Source organism: Ciconia boyciana, chromosome 1 (assembly GCF_034638445.1).
Source record: "Ciconia boyciana chromosome 1, ASM3463844v1, whole genome shotgun sequence".
Lineage (NCBI taxonomy): Eukaryota > Metazoa > Chordata > Aves > Ciconiiformes > Ciconiidae > Ciconia > Ciconia boyciana.
In genome coordinates this window covers 2,648,214-2,660,390 of record NC_132934.1, presented here as the reverse complement: position 1 = coordinate 2,660,390, position 12,177 = coordinate 2,648,214, and the positions used below count along the sequence as shown (strand labels likewise).

At 44.8% G+C, this 12,177-nt stretch overlaps 1 protein-coding gene across 1 annotated transcript in view; it reads left to right on the top strand.

The window, feature by feature from the left end:
* Positions 1–12,177, top strand: part of EXOC4 (exocyst complex component 4) — a 421,757-nt gene that overhangs the window by 380,041 nt on the left and 29,539 nt on the right. The window contains exons 15-17 of the mRNA XM_072857159.1: positions 5,402–5,543; positions 8,212–8,390; positions 10,143–10,302. Coding sequence (XP_072713260.1) covers positions 5,402–5,543; positions 8,212–8,390; positions 10,143–10,302 — 481 coding nt within the window. The remainder of the gene's footprint in view (positions 1–5,401; positions 5,544–8,211; positions 8,391–10,142; positions 10,303–12,177) is intronic.

The following is a 12,177-nucleotide window of genomic DNA, read 5'->3' as shown; positions in this document are numbered from 1 at the left end:
TCCAAGTGGCCATATGGGTTGCATATAGTTGTTGTTGTTCATTATTTCTCGAGCACCACAGGTGTGCAGAGCACTTTGCAAAAGGATAAAAAGAGAAGGCCTCTGCTCCTCGGAGAGCTTACACTCTAAATTAGATCGAGACGGCATCTCAAGAGCAATAAAAGATAAAAGTGGGAGGAAAGATGTGTAACCAGGAAAAGCAAAGCGGTTTGAGAGCAGGGTCCTGGTATTTATTTCCACAGAGAGAAAATCATTTGAGTTTATTTGCTTTGTTTGGTTCTCTTTGGTTATTTAGACTTTTTAATCTCCAGCAAGTTCTAACATATCTCCCAGCTCCTGCGGCCAAACGCAGCCGTCTCCATACAGCTACGTGGAGGCGATGCCCCATGCCACTTGTGTCACCTTTCGGTGGGGCTGTGGGCATCTCGGCGACGTTCCTGTCACCCCACAAAGCCCTTGCTCACCAGCATCACCACAGCGGCAGCTTTCCTTTACTCGGCTCTGGCCCACGTTGACAGATCATGGCTTAACAGAAAGAGAGGTGGTTTTTTAATGGTGACATATTTTTAAAAATATTCGTTTCCTCCTGCTGTTTGGCTTCAGAAGACAGAGGTCTCCTGGCATATGTCTTCCTTCAGAAATCTCACCGAAATAAGTCCTTGATCTTGCATCTAATGTGCACACTGTACTGCTGTACTCTATCTCCTTTCAAAAAAACCCACATAATCACATATCTAATTCTTCCCAGCTTCACCCAATGCTTTTTCCTTCAAATAACCAGATATTCTTCTTTCTTATTGGTGTTAGAGTAGCGATTTTGTCTCCTGGTGGCATCGTCATCTCGTGAAGCTAAAAGCTGTGGGAACAGGAGCTGTGGAGAGCTCAGAGTCAGCTTTAATGGCAGTGATGGATAAAAACACGTTATCCAGGTTTTACACACTGGGAACTAAAGCACAGAAAGAGAAAGCGGTGCATGAAATCCCCAGAAAAGTCTCCAGCAGAGAGAAGAGTTAACCCTGAGTCTCTAAAGGTGTAGTCCAGCACGTAACCCATAAGAAATTTCCTTTTCCGTGTGTGTATTTGCAATTATTTTGGAGTTTCCTCTTCTGGAGAGGAAAGGGATAAGAAATTAAAATTTAAAAAGCTGTGAACTGGTCCCTAATGGTACCTGCGGGGCACAGCAAGCGTTTCATACCGCATCTCTTTTCCCAATAAGAAGGGTTTTTTTCCCCGACAGAGTTGTAAAATTTCTCTGTGAGCCTTTCCCTTTCCCCCTGTAAAGCAAATGCCCGTAGTGCTATGTAAAGCCTGAGCATGTTGGAGGTTTATTTTTCAGGTTCAGGTTGCACCAGACCCGAGGCAGAGCTTGTAACCTTAGACTGATTTTTCTCCTTGCGCTATTAAATCATTCAAATCTGTTAGCAGTCACTCTGCTCAAGCAGGGAGCGGGCAGGACGCGCTATTGTAGACCTTGATTGGTTACAGAGGTTTGTTTATGGGCAATGCGGCAGGTTTTGTTTAATATTCCAGAGGTCTGGTAATTTACATCCATCGATTTACAAGGCACAATCTGTCAAGAGGCACCAGTGTCGCACTGAATTGCAAAATGATGGAAATCATTGGTGACAACGAGCGTGTTAAGTTTATTTTTCTCAGGTTTGCTGGAATGAAACATTCGTTCTCCTTGGAGTGAGATATCTTGGCTGTGCTTATAGCAAGCTAGAAGAAATCCCAAACAAAACCGTAACTGTTATCCAGCATCACGGGAAGATCACTTAAGACAAATGAAATTCATCTGTTTAGGCTGCAAGATGAGAAGGGCCAGTGGAGCAAGGTGTTGGCCACTGCTTACCCAACCGTTGGGTATTTTGTTGTCCAGGAGGGCTCATATGTTTAACGTGGTGTAAAAATAGGTTATGAAGGAGGAGAAGGGGAAGAAGAAGTGGATGGCTGCTGATCTGCTGGTTTGCTTTTCCAGCATTTCAGTCGGAGATATCTCCCTCTTTAAGCAGAGAGCTCAGAGTGTGCTCTGGTGGGTTGAATGTCCATGCAATGCAGGGTCACCCTTTGCCCAAAGAACTGGGCAACTCCAAAGCCAGCTCCAAATCACATTTTTTATTCAAAGCCCCTTAATAATTTAGGCTCTGATTATTTTTTGCTGCTACAGCTCCTTCTGTGGGTTCGTGTTGCCAAGGATGATGGAGTAAAACTGTCTTGAGTGAGGCTTAAAGAAATGAGATTTTCTCGTTGGCTGTAAAACGGTCCTTTCTGGATGTCCAAAGAAGGAGAAAGGAAAATGGATGGGCTCTGAAAGGCTTCCTTTGATCTCAAAAAGCAAAAGTACACTTCAGTGTCCTCATCGTGCACGGGAGAAATTGGTACGCATCCCCCAAGCCAACCTCCTCCCCGCCATGGGGGCTCTGAACACCCAGAAGGACTTCAGTGCTCTGGCTTTAAATAAAGAGCAGATTGTCCCTGTCTCCCTCCTCCTCTTATCTCCACTGACAAATATAATTAGCTTCACTTAAATTGCTGTAAATGAATTCTAGAGAGTAGAAAAATTGTGCATGTGTCTCTCCACTGCAGAAACTAGCTGACTCTTGCGTTTCGGATGATGGGTCCATCCATCTCCACTGCTTGCAGGGAGGCATTGCTGGCACGATCAAACCAGAGGCTACAGCCCCGGCACTGCTAAAAAGGGATGCTTCTTGCAGCGAGTCCATCTCCAGGAGTGAGGCCGATAGAAACTTCTCAAAATGTAGGATTTTTGACTGAAAATAGATGGGTTTTTCCCCCCATAATAAAGGTGAGCTTTCCTGCTTTCTAGTGTGACCCTAGACCTGATCCTGAGACAAAAGTCCTGCCACCCTCCAGGGAAACAAATGTCACTTGGAGGTCTTACAGCTGCAAGGCGGGTGGCAGCTGGACAAACAGCTCTTCCAAAGCGTCTTCCGAGAGTCATCTCTTAACACCGTTATCTGGAAATTAGAGGCTGTGTAAATAAGCCCATCACCCCCTCACTGATAATTTCATTTTCTTTGTGGGAGAGACCTCAGTGAGCAGAGAGAGGCTTGGAGAAGGGTGGGGGTGTGCTAGGGAGGGGGCATCCTTGCTATTCCTGTTCACCCTGGGTGCGTTGTCGCTCTCATTTCCCTCTTTATTTCTCTTTTACACTCCAAGCCAGTTAATTATTTTCAGCAGGATTTGCCAGGCTATGACTTTCTCTACCATGTTCCTTGGTTAAAAAAAAAAACCTTCATAAATACTGCTGGGATTGCAGGAGCTGCTGAAGGAGGCTACTTCCAGGAGCCGTGTTTTACATGGCTTCATCCGTGCGCGCTTTTCTCTGTTATAAATACACAGTACGTTTAGATACACAAGTAGGCACTTTGCTGTGTGCAATCTTTTCCTTTTGCTTTGTCGCACTCCTTTAATTGTACAGTTCTGTCTTGTATGTTTACCTCTGTTTCAATTTGTTTTGCACAAAATAGATTGGGGCTTTTTATCTCCTCATTTCGTTTTTTTTTTTCCTTTTCCGACTAGATCTGAAGGTGTATTTAATTTTAGGAGCGAATCCAAAGCTCGGCGTAGGATCCTCTTTCAAAGCAGGTCTTTGGCTGTACAAACAGCAGCAAGTGACATTTACTTAATCAGTCTCCATCAAAATGAAAGTTTATTGTCAACAGTTCCTTGGTGATGTACAAATCCTTTCTGTGCAGACTTGCGTTGGTGTCTGGCTAAGTGTTCATCGTGTAACGAACGTTAGCACAAGAAAAGAGAGAAGGAAATGTTTCTTAAAGCTAGCAGATAGCATACGTCCATTATTCAGGTTGATCACAGAACAACTATGAGCTGAAAATGGGAAGCAACCATGAAAAAAAGCAGCCACGGCAGAGCAAAAGAGGATTCCCAGGGGAGATGGGAAAGCTCTAGTCCCGTTGTGGCACCAGTTGCAGCTCAAATACAGCGTTCAGCTCTGGTTCCCCGTGTTCAGGACAAATTAATTGAAACCAGAAGGGGTGCAGAGAGTTGCTTTTGTCAAGCACTGGAACAGGCTGCCCAGGGAAGTGGTGGAGTCCCCATCCCTGGAGGTATTTAAAAGCCCTGTAGATGTGGTGCTTAGGGACATAGTGTAGTGGTGGACTTGGCAGTGCTGGGTTAACAGTTGGACTCAATGATCTTAAAGGTCTTTTCCAACCTATACGATTCTATGGCTCTATGATTCTGTGAAGAGGGATGCCAGGGATGGAGAACTCCATAAGGCAGAGAATAATGTTGGCATATGAAGAACCAAATATAAAACATCAGTGAATAAGCTTAGGCTGGAAATTAGATCCCAAACTTGGCTGTTACAGAAGTGATGTTTTGAAGGAGCCAGCAAGGGTAGAAATCTGAGCAACTTAAATATGGCACACAAGTTTATGCTCAAGGCCATGGGACACAGGGCTTGTGGGGACTGGACTTGATGATCCAGGAGATCCCTTGCAATCGCATATTTAATTGAAGTGGAAGTTTTCTAAGCAGGGCTGCCTGATTTCAAACATTGCTAATCACCCTATGCAGGAAGTCATTTCTAAAGTGCTGCTTGAACAAGGACTTGAACTCAGATATTTGGGATACGCTTCCTCTAATTAGGGCGGCATATATGATAACAGCGTGTTACTTTTGTTAGTGAAGCTACTTCTTTAGCTCGAGTGGCAGCGATTTGTGTTGCCGGAGAGAAGGTTCAGGGTCCAGGCACTGTGATAAAATATAAGGGATGAAGGCTGCAGAGTTACAGCTGCATTGACACCTCTCCAAGAGAGACAATGCTCTTGCTGTTGGGATAAACTCAAGGTGGTTTTTTAAAGAGACCTCAGTGGGAGGGAAACAGTTGGTCCATGACCAACTCATACCTGTCGCCTGCTTTTTAATTGCTTTACTGCCTAAGAGCTGTGTTTTATTAACAAGAACGAAGAAAGCCTCCCAGATGCCTCTGAAGGGGTACGGGCAGGCAAAGACTCACTTGAGATTACATGGGGAAGTCTGTGGTGACCAAAAAGGACCATCTTTCCTGTCAGTGCCACGCTTTGGCTCCCGAGCAGCTCTTCTCTCACTCCGAGCAGAGCAAGATAAATGTTCCCGGATTCTGCAGCTACAGAAATACTCATCATAGAGCAATATCTTCCCAAGCAAATGTATTCCGGTGGTTGATTAAACCCCTCAGATTCACTTTGGAGTTTAATCAATTGCAGAAGCAGTTTGTTGCTTCCTACACTCCCAAATTATAGACGTTATTGCTCAGCCCAAAGTGGGGGAGAACACACATGTTTAGGATGGAAGCAGACAAGATGCTGTGGTTGCTAAAGCCAAGGGGTATTGATGAAGTATGTCACAAATTTATACTGTCTTCTCTTGCTAGCCATGTCTCCTGGCCAGGACAGCCATGCCAGTATGGAACACCCTCCTGCATCCGAACAGATCCTGCAAACCCTGAGTGAGCTGGCCAGGTCTTTTCAAGAGATGGCTGACCGCTGCCTGCTGGTTCTGCATTTGGAAGTCAGGTAAAAGCCCTGAATTTGGGTATTGTGGGTGAGCTCAGGAGGCTATAGGTTAAGATTGTGTCCAGAGTACATATTATGGCACCTGAGACAGATATACGTGCCTGCTGTAGCATCAAAGGTCAGTCCAGAAGTACCAGATCCCATCACCACGGATGGCCAAACATGGGATGGAGGCAGGATACCGAAAGTGGAATTTCATAGGGAGGTCTGTGTCTTATGTGTCAGAGACTAGGAAAAATGGGTTTTCGGGGCCTTTGTCCTTAGCAAATTGCACAATGATGTTTTAATAGTCTTAACAGGTGTCTGCACATTTATTAGCCACTGCGCTTTGGAGCTTTTCGTATTACTTTTTCAAATAGTAACAGAAACTGGGAAACCAGCTGGATTTTTTTAAAGGGATGGATAATGTTATGATGTCTCTGACTTCACATGCAAAGATCAAAGGCAGCAAATCCCTTTCTTCAGGCTGCCAGCTGTCCGCTCTGGGGCTGGGAAGACATTTTTCCCTTATGCATCGTATCGGCCAGGTGTATTTTCATTGCTTCCCTTTTCTCTGAAGCATCAAATAGGAGCGGATATCAGAGACAGGCAGTGAGACTTGATGGACCATCAGTTTGTTCTGCTGTGACATATCCTGAGCCATATTGTGTCCTTGTGTACATTGGCAGAGCTCTGGTGAAGTCAGTATGTAGCTTTAAAAAAAAATACACATTAGTTATTGTCAGCAGCCCTTCAACCTGCTATCCATCATCTGCTGGCCACTTGATTGCAGGCATCACAGATGAGCTGGCGTTTGAAGGATTCAAGGAAAATATTGTTAAGGTATGGAAATGGAGCTTTCTGTGGCTCCCCATCTCTGTGGCTTTCCATCACACTCGAGTTAAGCAGAAATAAGTGCAAATGTAATTCAGAAAAAAATTTTCACTGTCATTTTAGAGCAGACCATTGCCCACCTCCTCTAGTGCTTCTAACAGGAGCCCCAGTTTGATGCTGTAAATACACCAAAGCATGTTACTCTGTGCAACGGGTGGAAAGGATTGAGAAAAAGAGATGCTAACAACCAGGAAAATCCCCAGCAGGGTGGGAGCTTCCCCATATTCATCACTCTGCGTTTGCAACCACCTGCAGTAACAGAGAAAAATCCCAGTCCCTCTGATGGCTGTTGCCAGCAGGTTTCTCTGCGACTCCTACGCCATCTCCCCGGATCCGTGCCATTTCCAAGGTGCATAGCACAATGTGTATTCATTCACAGAAACCCTGTGCTTTAAGCAGGCACTCAGAGCACATTTGTAAAGAGCCTGGGAATTTATCCGGCCTCTTGCTATTGCAGGTGCAGTCTAAGAAAACACCAGCAAACAGCAAAGCGGATTTGAGACGACGCAATTATCCCTTTGTATTTCTCCTCCCTTAGGGCCCCCCGTTTGTTCACAGCTCTGCCAGATGCAGGTTGGCACCAGCCCGGCGTTGGCTTCTCCTCCTCCAGTACCGTGTGGGCATGACCTGAGGACAGTAGTCGCTGAGATCCTGCTCCTTGGATTTATATCTGCTTCCTTAAAGGAAATCTGTTGGCTCATTCAGATCGTTAACCGTTTCTTTTGTTACAAATAACCATGGAGTTTTAGATTACTTAATGTCTGTTACAGTATTTTCCTGTAAAAAGCCCCATATAGAATTATATAGGAGCAGACACTAAAGAGTACAAATAGATGTTTTTACTCTTGGAATTACCCTAAATTGAACTTGCTTGTGATGGCCACCTCAAGGACATTTTCCAAGAGGATGGGGGCATGAAGGCGAGGACCCACTTGTCAAAGCTTCTCCCACCCCAACACAACTCCCCGCTGTTCGGGCCAGCGTGGTGTGAACTTTCTGTCTCAGTGGGCTGATCCTGAGTTACGCTTCGAATGCAAGGGATATTTCACCCAGGCTGTGATTTGGCCGTGTTTCCCTGACAGATGAAATTCAGAAGAAACCAACCAACCTCCTGTCCCCATTGAGTGTCGCGGGTGAAACCCAAGAATTACAAAAGTAGAAGGAGTTTTGCTATTGACTTTGCGGGACATAGCACTTTCCTCTATAGGTTTGAGAGAAATTACTTAATTACAGTTTTTTGCAGAACCCTAATAGGTGATTTGAATGCACAGAATTTCTCCTTCGGTGGAGGGATGATGGTTGGGCATGTTGCCTACAGCCCTACCAGGCAGGTGAACAGAAAAGAAAAAAGTTGCAGTAGTGTTAAATGCTTGGGAATAGGCACAACCTTGGCTTGCTAATTATCGTTTAGTGTCCCCTGGCTCACTCCTTCTGCCCGTTATAACTGTTATTAGGTCTTTATGGTACGGAGAAGGAGTTCTTATTTCAGCATCAGTATGGAAGTGCTGCTGAACCGGCATGTGTGAAGTTGGAGAACCTGGTGAAAAGGCACTTGGCTACTTTACTGGGATGATGTAGGTCAGATGTGTTAATGAAGGGTCCTTTGTATTCACCTCTCAATGTGGGACAATGACATACAAGAGGAGGATGTGTTTAAGGCAGACATAACCACCCATTTCTTAAAATTATTGTTATTTTCTACTTGCTTGAACATTGGAAGGAATGTAAGGGTATGCAAAGCGTTCCATAACATCGGGGTTGTTGCATTGTAACATATCTCTCTTCTGTCTCACAGAGTTCATTGCTTCCACTACTTGATCCCGCTGGCTAAACAAGGGAACTACGCCATCGTCGCCAACGTGGAGAGTATGGACTATGACCCTCTCGTTGTCCGGCTCAACAAGGACATCAGTGCTATCGAGGAAGCCATGAGCGCCAGCCTCCAGCAGCACAAGTTCCAGTACATCTTTGAAGGTCAGGCATTTACCATAAGAGTTTGGTTATTACAAAATGATTTTTCATTCTCATCCCAAAGCTCAACAGTATTCCTTTTGGGGGTAAGGCAGACTGTTGCCACCTACAGCAGATTGATAAGTGAGACCCATGCAAACCCAGGGCACTCAAAAACCCTGGTGACTCCATACCATTTCTGAGCTTATCTGGCTGAATAGGAGAAACAGGCCCACGCTGAGTAGGAAAACAGTAAGCTGACGTACATCCAGGACAGTTCTTCCTCGGGAAGCCGTAGGGCATGTGTATATATTACAAGCACAGCTCTATTACGGCGCAGTTCCTATCCGAAGTGTAGCCATTCCATTTCTAAAATTAAATTTAGAGAACATTAGCTCTTCTGATGTCTCATCTGTCGTGATTACCTTGGAGAATATAAATAATGTCTTGGTTCATCTCCCCTGTATTTATTTGTGGCGCTGACGCACAGTTCTCTTGCCTGCGCGCCAGGATACGTGTCCTTTTATGTGATGGTTGTTCAAAGTCAGGAGAAGGTGGGGACTGGAGATGTACCCATTGCCCAATATAATATGTCAGCAGGGATGAAGGCTTTGCAAGCCTGGCTAGCCTTATTTTGGCCACTGCTTACTGGTCCTAGAGAAGGCTTTCAGTATCTGGGTACTTCTCCCCTGTACCCACGTAGCTACTGATGGAGCATTTTTTTAATCCGTTGTTTTCTGAGCTGTGTGAATCCGTGGCAAACTGAGGGATCACCAGCACATTGTAGAGCTCCTCTTACAGCTCAGGTCTACCGTGTCTGTTTGAGGAGACAGCGAAATGGCTCCAGACAGAGCTATGGGGACTGTGGCATCTCACTAAGCCGTAAGGTTGAAATTCATACACATGGTCTTCATGAAATGTGGGCACCTCTTAAGCCCAGTTTTGGATTTACATATACCCTGTGCTGGTTGCCTGTACATGAACATGTTTTCTTAATTCAGACTTTTAATTGATGTCTAGTCTTGTACAGACCTGTGTACTGAGTGAATTAGGCTGGGGTTTTTTTTCTATTTGGAATGCATCATGAATGGACACATCGTTTTGGGGGTGGCTGTGACTTTTAGCAGCTCGCTGTGTTCTTCAGCAGCAGAGGAAAAATGGAGACATCATTCAGACACAAGAAACTGTTCAGGACTGATCAGAGAGAGGTTGCGCATCAAGTGCATTGAAATGCAGATCATGGCTGCTCTTGTGGACTGTGAGTTTACCAGGCAAAAATACCATCCTTGATAACAGATTAAAATACTGTCATTTTGTAGGAGCAGTAGTGGTCCATTGCTCTGCCCAGACAGAGAGGGACTGAAAGGGACATTATGCAAAGCCTGATTATAAATCTGGAAGTGCCCTGGAAATACCAATGGCTATGATAATGTAACTTGTTGAAGATCTCCCTGCTCATTGCAGGGGGGTTCGACTATATGACCTTTAAAGGTCCCTTCCAGCCCAGACTATTGTATGATTCTATGAACTTTGAGGTTTTGTAGTGTTTGGGGGCATTTGTGTATTTTTACTGAAGAAGGAAACCTTGAGGAAAGTCCTCCTAAAATGCATAAGGAAGATACTGAGGGCTGTTTCCACGTACAGTCCAATGTATCTCCTGTTCCAGTTCACATGTACCACTTAACAGTGCTGATTCATGGGTTTGATGATGAATTATTGTCACTAAATGTCTTCCTCCTGTGATTTTATTGTTTGTTTCCCCCTTCACCCTTGCAGGTTTGGGCCACCTTATTTCCTGCATTCTTATCAACGGCGCCCACTACTTCAAGCGCATCAGTGAATCTGGCATCAAGAAAATGTGTAGGAACATCTTCATCCTCCAGCAAAACCTGACGAACATCACCATGTCACGTGAGGCTGACCTGGACTTTGCAAGGTGAGCAGAGAGCCCCATGTTGTGTCTGTTACTATTTTGATGTCCACATGTACAGAGGTAGCTCCTTCCGAAAGTTTCACCACTCGTGCGTGCAACTGCATGGATATCAAGTTAAACCCGTAGAAGTGTTAATCATAATATTCACTTTCCTCCTTGTTGAGCAACATTCAGAGCAACATGGATCACTTGGGCTCAGCATGAGCTCAAAGTGGAGGTTCTACCAAAACGTCTGTGCTTGGGGCTTCCTCTTGGTGTGGTTCTCCTAAGACCAAAACACAGGCAAGAAAAAGCTTCTAGGTATAGATCTTGGGTGGAACTTAAACTGGATGAATCTGGGGCCTGGATTCATGCCCAGATAAGTAATACTTTGGTTTGTTGAAGGCTTATACTTTTATCAACTCACAGGAACAGCGTGTGGGAACCTCAGGGATGCCACATGCTGTCTCCCTTCAAGTTCTGTTGATCTTAAAATAGTAGTAAGAGCAAAATAAAAACAAAACTGGACATGATCGATCCCCTGCAAGTTTCTCACCAACCTTGTTGCTTTATTCACTAAAGGGGGATCATTTGAGGAATAAGCAAACGCTAAACAGTGCGTGCTTTGCACATGGACGTAGGGTGCTGACTACCAGTAGCTGTATTGGCTGATCCTCTGTGGCAGCAGCAGGTTCAGTGACAGGCAGCTGAGCCCAAGAAATAGCCAAAGGAAGAGCCTGGAACTTGCAAATTAAGGCATGTAGGTCAAACGACAGAGTTTTGCACGAGACTCGGATATGACCCACCACAAACACTGGAAATAGTTGGTGTCATCATTTGGCCATCACTCTTGGAGACTGAATTACGAGAGAAGCGTGACTCCCTCAGATGAGGAAGAGTAGGTATGACTGAGTGCCTCATTTACTTGGGCTCTCATATGGGGAATGATCTCATTATTGAATTAATTTCTTCGTAATAACATTGACATGGAGAAGTTATGAATGCTGAGGCCTGGAGGAGGGGGAGAGAGAAAGATCCATTACTAACTCTCCAAGGAATAGAGTTCCCAAATTCAATCTTTCCTTTTTTAAATTATTTTTTTTCCCTGATCTGTTGAAATATTAAATAAATTAGCCCAGTTTTTTGGCAGGCGGAACAGAGCTTGAGCACGTGCTGACAGCAACTGGCACCCAAATAATGAAATGCTGACCATGCGCTGCTGGGGGCTGGCACGGCATGGCTGGCCGTTTTCTGGAGAGGTCTTTGCGGTAAGGGTTGAATAGCTGTGGAGCTCTGACTCATTGTGCTGCATAATCTGACGTGGAGTTTGAAGAGAAGGGCAAGGAGGGAACATGTTCACCCATCCCGATCTTGCTTGATGGGTGATACGCCAGACCAGCAGTTTTCACAACATCAAACACATACCAGCCTTCTTCATGTATGAGTTACGTGACAAATAGATTTTCTCCTGCACCATTGGAGCTGCTGGGTACCATCATCAACAGCTGTGAAGCTCGGAAGAGATACCTGAGCTTTCTGCACAGCAGCATCAGCTGCTTTGTGATACCTGTGATGCAGATTTCTTCCCATAATATAAATTCAACAACATTTCTTTTTCGCTTTCATGACTGCATCGCTTCCCTCTTTCTTTTGGGGCAGATTTCTGTGATCTAGAGAGTATGTTTTATTCTTTTGTTCTTCAGATGACTCCTGAATGCTTATTATCCAGATTCTCCTTTTAAATAAACAAGGTGTCTCGTGCATCCAAACCCTGCCCTGCTCACCTGAATTTACGATTACCCAAGCAAGTTCTCATGTTACCCCAGGGACTCCACTTACCAAGGTCTATTCAAACTATAAAATAAACATAACAGTTCACCCCCAGAAAGCATAAAATAA